At 42.7% G+C, this 12,408-nt stretch overlaps 1 protein-coding gene across 1 annotated transcript in view; it reads right to left on the reverse strand.

Moving 5' to 3' along the window:
• The window catches only part of ARFGEF3 (ARFGEF family member 3), a 197,664-nt gene that overhangs the window by 117,049 nt on the left and 68,207 nt on the right, over positions 1 to 12,408 (reverse strand). The window contains exon 5 of the mRNA XM_067701951.1: positions 7,098 to 7,166. Coding sequence (XP_067558052.1) covers positions 7,098 to 7,166 — 69 coding nt within the window. The remainder of the gene's footprint in view (positions 1 to 7,097; positions 7,167 to 12,408) is intronic.

The raw sequence follows: 12,408 nt of genomic DNA on the forward strand, positions 1-12,408 counted from the left end.
TAAGAATCCAAAGAATTTCAGTCAGTTGCTATATTAATATGGCAAGATTTCACTAACATTTTCTAAGACTGAGGGTAGCCAGGAAGCAATAGTATAGCATAGTGGTTAACAGCACATATTTGAAATATAAAAAGTCTAGATTTGAATATCTAAAAAAAAAATTTCTTCAATATTGTTTTTTATTTATAAACAAATCAATATAAAATAAGTCTAGATAGCAGTGGGGGGAGCTTACTTACAAAGGAAGCATGTGGAAAGTGGAGTGGGTGCAATCAGACTCCAGCCTGGAGACCCCTCCCTCCCAGCCACCTTTGGGCTTTCCTGGCCTAAAATCACTGGACAAGCAAATTAACCTCCCTTTCTCTGGGATTCTTTATATAGCTTGGTTATGGTAAAGATTAAAAGAGAATGTGTGGAAAATACAATACTTATTGACATGCCCTAGGAACTCAACCATCAGTAGCTACCATTATTAACCACTGTTTTGGAATTGAGGGATGGAGGATGGATGGAGTAAAAAAGGGAGGTTCCTGAAAGTAAAAATCTTAAAGAAAAAAAAAAAGGTCTTTGAGAGAGACTCTGCTTGAACTTGATAACATGCCACAGGATCAAAGACTGGAAGTTTCCCATGACTAAGATCAAACCAGCAAATACACTTTACAAACAAGGCTTTCTCACTTAGAAAAATCCCACAGAGCAGCCTTCAGCAGGCGTGAGAATATGCTCCAAATCTCACCAATGAAACAGTATCATTAACCATCTTCAAATCAGCTTCACAGAGCTTCTGGTTATGCACTACCTCTTCCCAAGGCCTTGGCGATTTTTACTTCGACAGCTTTTTCCTACGTTAAGGTAACTATCTCGGAACACTCAACACATCTGCTCATTTGGGCATAATAGTAGGAGAAATACTAAGCGTCCAGCTTTCAACCAATGAAGAGAGTTTTGTATCCATACAGAGTTTTAGTAATGATAATTCATGAAATTAAACAGAAAACACATGTTGGATATTTCATAACTGTCCAATTCTAAATTCGGTTGATATTTATTCCTCCTGCTTCATAGAAGACCCTATTCTGAAAAACTGTCATTATTGCAGTTTAATAAAGCAAGTTAAAGTTAGACACGCAAATGAAGGCTGCCCTCTTATTTACATTTTCAGCGCTTAATGATCCTTTTATAGTTTCAGCAGTACCTTGGGAAAACAGACTCATTTTTCATACTTAAGCACACATCCCATTTCCTGATCAACAGGTTCCAGGGTAAACACTATTCTTGAGTAACAGTCAATGCAGACAGAGTAAGAAAGAAGAGAGTGTGTGGATTCTCTCCCAACATTTCCACAGGAGTTTTAAATGATTTACTTTAAGGTCTTTTTATAAATTGTTTCCCTAGCTATATCAAAAGTGACAATAGGAGAAAAGATTTTTTTTTCTTGAAGTTAAAGACTTATTTTTATGAGAAATTCAGCTACAACCAAGAAAGCTTCCAGGAGCTAAGTGGTAGTTTTAGGCTGAACTGTCCTGCTTTAAAAATAGAGATGCACATTTTTCAAAGGCTAAATTAGCAGGTAGAAAGCACTTGAGAACATGCAAAAACCTGCAAAATCATTGGGTTTCACTATGTCTACAGAATACCGTTATTTTTGTGGCAGTATAACTCTCTTTTGTAGTTAATGCTTCCTGTAGATGAAAAAGGATTTCTTAAGCAACTTCTATGGTGAAAAACCAAAAGGTTCTAAGCTATTTTGCAAATTTGAGGCAATATAAAATGTAGGCAATGTAAGAAAAATACTTATACCTATCATGTGTATCTGAAGTAAACAATGATTTCCAATAAGTCTACTATCCTTCCTTAAATTATGCATACATAATGCACTTAATAATCTAACAGCTGTAACTACTGATCCATAAGCTTATATTTATAAATTGTTCTTATGCTTTTCATATAAATAGATCTACTCCATGCTCGTCTTATGCCAGATTACATAAATATGGATTCGGGGAGGAGGTATGGTTTTAAAGGTTGACAGGGCCTTATTGGCGGAAACACATACTCAGAAGGAACAGTGGGATAGCTCTGTGGCAGTTTAAACCATTAAAGCATTTTAAGAAATATGTTTGATATATATCAAGCAATGACAAATGGGAAGGAGAAAACGTGGAGATGATTTGGCAGGAGAAGATGATGAAAGACAAGGGAAATTAGAAGAGTCAAAATCTTGTACTTATTAGGGGCCACCACTGAGAGGATTCTGCTGCTGTGTGGGTGTCCCTACTTCGTGGAGGGGGCTCGATTAGCCATGGCAAAGAGGCATGGCAGACCTTGCCTGGGATTTAGGTCTATAAACCCAGCAGAACACTATCTTTAGATCTCATTTTAATGAGATTATACCAATATTCACTTGTGGCAGCACTTCTCAAACTTTAATACGCTTATGCATCCCACGGGGTATCTTATTACAAGGCAGATTCTTATTCAGAGGTCTGGGTTGGGGCCCGAGGACCTGCATTTCTAACAAGCTCCCAGGTGCTGCCATGCATCTGCCGGGTGGACCACACTTGAGGCTTTAGAGCATCACAGCTCCTTTCAATATGGTTTTACAACACAGCTTGTTGGAGAGAACAGTAACTATCAGAGCAGTGATTTTCACCTTGACTTCTGCAGTAGAATCAACCGGAGGCCTTTACAAAATTTGTTTGCCCAGATCCCTCCAAGACCAAAAAACTCAGAATTTCTAGGGCAACCCTAGGCATCTTATTTTTGCTAATACTTCCCAGGTGATTCGAATATGCAGCCTTTGAAGAGAACCCTCAACATAAAAGTAGGGCCTCTGATGCTTTGCAACTGTAAAGCATACGTAAGAGAGTTACGTAAAGCATACGTAAGAGAGTTCGTTTCAGGAGGGTAAAGAGAGGTCAAAGTTTAATCAAGTAACTACTGAAAATAGTCAGCCTTATACAGGAGAGTTACGTAAAGCATACGTAAGAGAGTTCGTTTCAGGAGGGTAAAGAGAGGTCAAAGTTTAATCAAGTAACTACTGAAAATAGTCAGCCTTATACAGGAACCTATGCAAACTTGTATAAGTCTGTCTCTAGTTCTGATCTTTAATCATTGTTGGTGGTGAACTGAGGCATACTATTCTCTTAAGAAAAAGGATCTATTTTAAAGATAAAAGGCAAGATTAGTTTAACTTCAACACTGTGTCTGCAGGGTGCTCATGCCTGGGAATGCTCTGGATGAGGGGAAGGGTAGCCCCTTTGAGAATTACCACTGATTTCCACGGGGCAAGTGTAAGGGCCCCTGTGAGTGTCCCTTCCACAACCAAACTATGACAGCACGTGCTACAGGGTATAAAGACCAAAAGCTCAGTCATATCGACCAGTCTTGCTTCCTGGTTCTATCACTTCCTAGCTGTGTGGCTAGTACAACAGTACTGTTGTGCAGATTATATGATCTAATACAGGGAAAGTTCTGAGAACGGTGCCTGGCAGAGAGCTAAATATGTACTAAAGGTAGCCATGTAACATTGTCTTAGCCATGTAATATGTACTTATCTCTTGCCACCAAGAGTGATGTTATGTTCTCAAGCCTCCTCAGAATGATCAACTCTAATGGCCACAGAGAGCCCAGAGCTCTAGCTAATGCCTGGTGGAAGTACTGTGAGTTGCAGCCAAGCCTGATGGATAAAAGATCCACTATTCTCAGCAGGAGAGCGCTTTCCAGGGTGTTTTTCTCACTGGCTTTCTGATTGGTGCCACTGGATAGAGTGAGCCCCTGGTGCTGGCATCTGCATGCTCGTCCTCTGCTTCTCTCAGCAGCCTGACGTGCAGATGTCCTTACCCGTGGACTGGCCAGCTGCAAGAGTTGGATTCTTACTCCCTTCAACCTGGTGTCCACGCCAGGTCCAGGCTAGCACAGTGGAGTGATTCTTTTCTGCACACTGCCATTTATCAAAAGCACTTTGAAGGGGTGACCATTGTGGTCCTTACAAAGCAGTCTCCATCCCCCTGATAGGCTGGAGAATCTGCTGATGTTTCCAGTCACCAGAAAAGAGTGGGGCACCTAAGTGAGGGCTGGGGGAACCTGCAGCCTCAACTGTTAAGTTCCACCACGGACAGGGAGGTGGTAGGACCTTCTTGTGGATCTATAGGAGAGGCGGGGCCTAAAAACATCTTCTGGGAGCCTGCACACTGTCAAGGGAAGGTCCCCGCTATCAAATACAGGATGAAAAGTTTATTTTTAAGATCTCTGCCAAGTCCTTCCTTCAGAGGAATGCAGTCCGAAGCCTCCATCCTGAACAATAAGTCAAAGCTAGCACTGGAAGTAACACATTTTTCCATGATGGTCTGACCCCTGCTTTATGACCTTCATGCTGACATTCTGCTGGGAACTCTTCCAACTAGGGGATCTCAGGAGGCTGCAGGAGGGGCAAGAAGGGGAAGTAAGCTTGCTACTGTTGTCTCAGGAACCTAAGTCCAGTTGATGACCCATCCCTTCAGGGTCCTGGCCGTGTCAACATTATTTAGTGGAAGCCTGGACGTCGTCATCCATCTGCTGCTCCAGGAGAGCAGTAGCTAACCTTGACCCAGCATTTACTATGCGGCTGCCTGCACTGAAAGCTTTTTACATGGATTCTATCTTTCTTGTCTAATCAGCACAACCATACTACGAGATAGCGAGGTAGGCGCTGTTAGCATTGCTTTTACACAGAGAACAAACACAAGCCCAGGGAGGTATCTAAGGCAACACCGCTGGGAGGTGGTAAAGCCAGGATTTTTACACCCAACCAGTGCAACTCGAGAGCCCACGCTGCCACCACCAAGCTCAAACGCCTTTATCTTTATATCACTCTTGGGCTGAGATTTAAAAAATAAATAAATAAAAGTTATTTTTCCTTTATAGGTTCTGGTAGAGACCACTGTGTTTTGATGTTTCATCCTATCTAGACAGGTCTGCCAACTCTCTATTCTGGCTTCCAGATCCCCTCTGAAATCACCCTTGACTTGGGTGGCCCATGGCAGTGTGTATCTGCTGCTCGGGAATTACATCTCGAATCTTTCAGATTCTCATTCAAAAACTCATCCCTGTGAGGATGATGAAGACCTCACCCTCTCAAAGGGAGCTTGGGAATCCCTGGTGGCCTCCCCAGTCCTGAGAGTCCTACAACAACCCATCCCCTTCCCCATACCCCTCCTGGGCAAGGGTCGAGCTAGGCAGTGGCTGGGCAGTGACATGCTGCATTTCTCTTCTTGTCCCTTCACATGGCAAAGAAATAACAAGCCTCTTACATGCCAATCCTGTTTCTTGCTCTGATCAAAACTACATTTGTCACTTTGAAAGCAAACCGGCATGAGGTATCTAAAATAGTCAAACTCATAGAAACAGAGAGTAGAATGGTGGTTGCATGGTGTGGGGAGGAGGGGGAAATGGAGAGTTAATATTCAATGGGTATAAAGTTTCAGTTATGCAAGATGAATAAGTTCTAGAGACCTGCTATACAACACTGCACTACGGTTAACACTACTGAATTGTATAGTTAAAAAGTTTGTTAAGGGGCTTCCCTGGTGGCGCAGTGGTTGAGAGTCCGCCTGCCGATGCAGGGGACGCGGGTTCGTGCCCCGGTCCGGGAGGATCCCACATGCCGCGGAGCGGCTGGGCCCGTGAGCCATGGCCGCTGAGCCTGCGCGTCCGGAGCCTGTGCTCTGCAACGGGAGAGGCCACAACAGTGAGAGGCCCACGTACCGCAAAAAAAAAAAAGTTTGTTAAGATCTCATGTTGTGTTCTTACCACTGTTAATAAAAAAAAAAGCAAACCTACAAATGACAAATCACTCACAAGTATCTCTTAAAATTCAACTAAAAATACTTATAGCTATTCTATTTCTTTACTTATATAGAGTGAAACATACTAATGTGGTAAAGAAAGCGTTCTTTCTACCTACATAAATACGCATTTGAGAACTGATTTATGTCATAGTGAGGGGTCAGCTGTCTTTTTTTCTTGACTGACACATAAAAATGTTCTATGTGCTCAAAAATAATTTTCTCTCAATTTTCACTCTTCAGTGCCACATAATACCATAAAAGCACCTGCATCAGCCAATATAAATACTACTCATGATAATGTTAACTATGTATGATGATGGATATGTTAATTAGCTTGACTGTGGTGACTATTTCACAATGTATATGCATATCGAAACATCGAACATTTTATTTGTTGGCTATACCTCAATAATGATGAGAAAAAGAGGAAAAAAGAAAACATGCCTTAAGTGTTAAGCGTCTACCTGGTATACTCAATAAATGATAATCATTAGTGTTAAAAAAAAAAAAAATACCCATGACTGTTGATAGTTAGGCTTTCTTTTTCTCTATAATTTCAGAATTCTGAATATATCATTGGCTCCTTGAGGTCTACGTGTGTAGTCTTGTCAAAACATACAAATCCTGAAGATACTCTTTTCAAGAAGTGGCAGGTAATTCATTCTAAGCATAGTAAAGAACAGCTTTGGAATGATGCTGTTTCCAAAAGCCAAAGGCATATGCCAGATATTCAAGAAAGCAAGTTTTCTGTTGGACATACTGCTGGGAGTGCTGAAGGTACATATTACTCTAGGCTGCAATACAGATGGAAAAGAGAAGGCTTTCCAATGATCGTTACAAAATGCATTCATCAGGGTTTAGGAGACGGGGATGCAATTTAATCAATAAACATCTCTAAATCTCACATGTGGTTTCTTAAAAACCATTAAAAAAATCAAATTCTCTTCATCAATCTTAGGAAAAATAGTAAGGGCAATACCTAGGTGTAGCAGCGTCGGGAGAACCGGTACTGTTATTTCCATGGCTAAAGCCTCAAGTCAAGCAAACCAAAGCATGCAGAGCACCGACTAAGGATGGCGGCCCACACAGCCTGCTTCCCACAGATCAACTCCGTAGCGGAAATTCCCCACAATAATGATCAGACAAGGGCTCACCCCACTGCTGCGGCTTGGCTCCACCCCAGCATTTATCCCAGGTCGGGGTAAAGCAGCTGTGAGCAGACAGCACACACAAGCAGCACTTGAGCGTCTGGGGAAAACGGATACTCACCTCCGCGATCTTCAGCACTGCGCTCCCATTCAGGTCAAAGGTTGGGGTGTAGGTTATGCAGAGTAAAACCTTTAACAGCCAGGAGGCAGAGGAGGAAGGAAGAGAGAAGGAAGTAAAAATTTAGAAATAAATTTCCACTTTACATGTTATTAGTGCAGTCTTGCTTTTTATGACTCTTTCGCTCTTTGCTTTTCATATGTTTCTTTCCATCCCACCCACTGCTCTCTAATTAGTGACCACACATTGCCCAATAAAATAGAGACTAATACTTGTAAGAGGAAGAAGCATTGTAAGCCTGGCCAGAGATGGCTTTCTTCAACTCCAGGTCTGTCCAGTAATAAAGAAAACCAAATGGCCAGGCTCACTGCTAGGTCCTGTACATGAATTACCTAGATGGATATTTTTAGTAAGCGTCATTATTACTGTCCTCATTTTACTGATAAGGAAACTGAACCTCCGAACGATTAAATAAGCTGCCAAAGTCACACAGGTACCAGCTGTGGAGCTGAGATCTGAACCCAAGTAATCTGACTCCATGCCCTGACTGACCACGCAATACTGTCTCTACATCTTCCTAGACCCAAGCGTCACTGTATTTTTCTGTTCCTGTCACCTTCCCAGATCCACATGGGATTAGACATTCTTTTATGGGCACTTTCTTCTTTCCTTCTTTATTTCCCCCAGAACACTGCCTGGGGCTTATTTATTAGTTCCAGGTTCTCCTTATTCTCCAAGTTACATAGACAGTGAGTCGATGACATTTACAAGATCTTTAAAGACCACTAAAAATTCCACTTTCTACTTGTAGAGCTATTAGGGAACAGATCAATAAAAGCCCAGGGCATTTTAAGAATTGCTTCTAATTTTATAGATAAAAGGCTAGATGCTCCCCTGTCCATTTGGCTTCTGATGCTGCAAATTATCTCGCTGGTGGTCCCAGACATGAAATTGCTGACGTCTGCTCCTTGATCCCCAAACCCAACAGCCACGTCCTGCCTGCAGCTCAGCCTGTCAGTGGCAGCCTCAGAGGATGTTTCTCACCTGGTTCTGCCTAACTCGTGAAAGAGCGCTGAAGCCTAGCAAATTTACCTAATACAGGATATACACCTGCTCAGCACATCAAAAAGTGTAACAGTCCCATGGAACAAGGAACCTCTCCTAAATCGCTCAGTCTTAGTTACCAGCCAGGCCAGCCCTAGGAACAGTCATGCCTTTAGAGAAAGCAAACAGGTAGGTAATTAAAGAAGGAAAAAGGGATTCTTGCCAATTTTAGTCACAAGATTAGAATAAATTCACAATTTTTTGTTCCTTAAGGCACCTGAGAGCCAAGAGCTGACTCCAGATAAAAATCGTCTGAATGCCACGCTGGCCGAGAGAGGGGGATTGTGGGAACTACTGCCCCATGGCTTCATGGGAAAAGGCTTTCTTTTGTTTGATGACTATCTTTGGGGGTCGGAGTCTGGCATGCAAGGAGGGATGAGAGCTGAGGACAACAGTGTCACCAGGTCCTAATTTGCCTGGGGAGAGGCCGTGTCTTCTAATGCCTCTGTACTTGATGGTATCTCTGCCTGACACCCTCCTACCCTGGGATCCTCCTAGGCTTCTTCCTCATGTGGCTCATCTCTTGGCTTCTTGGTGGTCCCAACTCAAATGTCGCCCCTCAGAGAGGCCTGTGGCCCTCCCTGAACACTCTCTCTGAAATGGCCTCTCTCACAGCTCCTTGTTTCACTTGCTTCAGAGCAAGCACCAGTCTCATCAATTACTGTTTTGTTTATTTACTTATTTATAATCTTCTCATTAGACTATAACGTCCACTGAGCATCTGAAAGGCCCTCAGGCTTTCTCATATGAGGCTTTCGTACTTTGATTTCTTGCTACCTTGCACAGCTTCTCTTTCTTATTTATTTTTTCTACATCATGTTTCACGGCAGGTGGGTGGAGGGTATGAGACAGTGGCTGGTGTAGGTGGTGGTCTGGGGAGGTGAGGTGGCCCATCTTGGCCCTTGGCTTTTTAAGTCATTACAATAAAGGCTGGCAACTGGCAAGACCTTACAATATGAAACTAATCATGGCAAATTTTTGTCTGAACTGGCTAATTAATAACGTTACTTATAGGACCAATGATCGACTTCCTGCCTTCCATCGCTCCGTGCATTCATACAAGGTGTGCAAGGGTAAGAAAGAAGTTTTCAAAAGCCAACCCCGTTTTCTGTGAACAAGAGCTGCTTTATGCAACAGAGGCTGGAGGAAGTGGGAGCCGCCTCTATGGTGAGGTCTTCGGGAAGGGCATCGAGCTGGCATATTTGCTAATCAAGCTTCTCAGGGGAACAGAGGAGGCTGGACTCTGCCACTGGGAAGCCAGCCAAGTGTAGAGGGAGGCCTCATAGCAACGGTCTGAAGGAAGCTGAAGATCCCTGCACCCAACTGATGCTGATCCTGTTCAAAGATCATCGAAAAACAGGCTCTCCACACCTAATGTCTGGCCACTAATATCCAAAGACTCACTGAGCTCTATGCAAAAACTAAAAACAAGAAAAAATAGCGAAAGTGAAGCATAATAATGAAGCCGTCTCCTTAAGCTCACACAACTTGTTTTTCTGGAAGCAGAGCAGGTTTTAACTCCAGAGCTGACGGTGCCCATGGCCCCCCTATGACTCCCAAGACATATAAAGGGCCCCCAGTTTCTAGCAAGGATGGTGCAGCAGACAGAAGTGACTTATTGCAAATGATACATGGAAAAACGGTGCCCAAAGCCTGGCAAGCACTAATTCACTGGATTCAAACACAGACCGGGTGTAGGAAATTTAGGGTGACGGCAAATTAATTTCAAGTGTCTGACTTCCACTGCGTAATGAAAGAGTAAGAAGTTTAGACTGGTATTCTGAGCACGTTGGCCTCAAGGAAAACAGGAGCACCTAAATATTGAGGACAATTCCATTAAAAATACATCCTCACAGGGTCATTAAAGCATACTGACTACATTATCACTGAACAGCAAGAACTTGAGTGACAGGCAGTGTCTTGCAATCTAGATGGTTGGTGCTGCCTCCATAAATAAGCCAAGAGGATGGGGAAAGTAGCTGCAAAACCGTCCACAAAAAGGGCACGATCATTACAGAGGCTAATAAAAATCGCAATTATGAAAAAACAATAACTGAATAGCTACTATATACAAGAAACAACCCTGCAATTAAAAATGTGTATAGAAACACTGGATAAAACAGATTAGACTGGAAAGGAGAAAGAGAAGCTGATTATTGCAAGCATTGGGCCCAAGTGATAAGAATCTGAAAAATTTAGCCACATTAGGAACACAGAGAGACAGATGCGGATAGATAATGATGACAAGTGCAAGATCACAGGTATGCACTTCTCATCAGGAAAACCCCAGATGAATCCTCTCCCAAGGCAAGGGCATCTTATCGTCATGATTGGGATTTCTCCATCAGGCTCATTCTGCCCTGCGATCACAATCACGACAGAGCAGGGGCTGTGATGTCAGGGCTAAAACACAAGTGTTTCAGTAACGTGACTGTGGCATGTGATTTAGTATTTAATTGCTGTGAATTTGCCTACATCCTCTAAGCCCCTTATCTTTAAAATTCCCATCCCACCTCACAAGGATATTTAGAGGAAAAATTAATTAAATGACTTTTAAAAAAAAAAAAAGAGGGGCTTCCCTGGTGGCGCAGTGGTTAAGAATCCGCCTTTCAATGCAGGGGACACGGGTTCGAGCCCTGGTCTGGGAAGATCCCACATGCTGCGGAGCAACTAAGCCCGTGCACCACAACTACTGAGCCTGAGCTCTAGAACCCATGAGCCACAACTACTGAGCCCACGTGCCACAGCTACTGAAGTCTGCGCACCTAGAGCCCGTGCCCTGCAACAAGAGAAGCCACTGCAATGAGAAGCCCACACACCGCAACGAAGAGTAGTCCTCACTCGTCACAACTAGAGAAAGCCCGCGCACAGCAACGAAGACCCAGTGCAGCCAAAAATTAATTAATTAAAAAAAAAGAGTACACACAGTACATATATGTCTAGGCTATCTTCTCATAGAGATTAAACAAGTCTCCATTTGATGTAACACATGGCAGCCATTCCAGTGTAAATAATTAGATGCATTTTAAGTAAAACAAAAGAAAAAAAATCAGTCAGATCATCCGCATTCAAAAGTATAAATCTTTCCAAGTCTTCATCCTACTACGTATCGCTGCCCCCAGTTCCTACTGTCTAAAGCCCTCGTCATTCTGACCCAGCTCCGCTTCCTCGCTCCTTGATGTTCTCCCTTTCAGGCCCCAAATCAATTCAAGGCATTATTCGCCAAGGTTCTAACTGCTGTGGGGTCACAAATATAAAGCAAGCACCATCTTTACCATTACAAACTCACCATCTATTGGAGAAATGAATACTTGTACAACTATACTTCATGGCTGACTATAGAGCGCTACTGCAACCGTGAGGTATATGATAATTCTTAAGGTCAGAAGACATCTCAACTTCGGAGAGCAGAGAATTCACAGATTAGATAATGTGTGAGCAAAGCACTGATACAGGAGAGAAAAGGGAGGGACAGATGTACCAAGCAAAGGAAATGTTGTGAGTAAAGGTATGAAGTGTGAAAGCAGAGGCTGGAGATGGTGCTAAAAAGGTTGGCTGGAACCTTATTACACATCAACTTAAATGCCCCATGTTAAGTCTTTTGCACAGATTATTTTAGGGCTGGTTAGGGCAACAAATCACAACTAAAACTAGAGGTAGGGACTTCCCTGGTGGTCCAGTGGTTAAGACTCCAAGCTCCCAAAGCAGGGGGCACGGGTTTGATCCCTGGTCAGGGAACTAAGACCTTGCATTCCACATGGCACAGTCTAAACAAACAGACAAACAAATAAAAACTAGATGTACTGAGGCAAACTGGAAATCAGAGCAATAAAGCAGACAATATGTTGTAGATGAATTAAAGACAGAGCCTAGTCATTCCAGTGGCAATGAACTGACTGGGGTGCATTGGTGAAGGGATGAAGGGAATTCACAAATAGAAGGCAATGGTCACCCATATATGAAATCTGGGTGTCACCCAACCACTGTTCTCTCCCCACCTACTCCCTACCATTCTAGTCAACCTGGTTGAAATTTCTCATATACCCCTATTCCCATATACTTCATAAAGCTTTATATTAGATAATAAAGTAACATGTTTTAGAGAACAAAGATATACCTTGTTCAAAATCCGTCACATAAATATTACTCTACAGATGTGAATTAATCCCAGAATGGGCAGAAAACGCAAAAGGCTTATTCCATAGCATTT

The sequence above is a fragment of the Pseudorca crassidens genome, chromosome 13, assembly GCF_039906515.1.
Source record: "Pseudorca crassidens isolate mPseCra1 chromosome 13, mPseCra1.hap1, whole genome shotgun sequence".
NCBI classification, from domain to species: Eukaryota; Metazoa; Chordata; class Mammalia; order Artiodactyla; family Delphinidae; genus Pseudorca; species Pseudorca crassidens.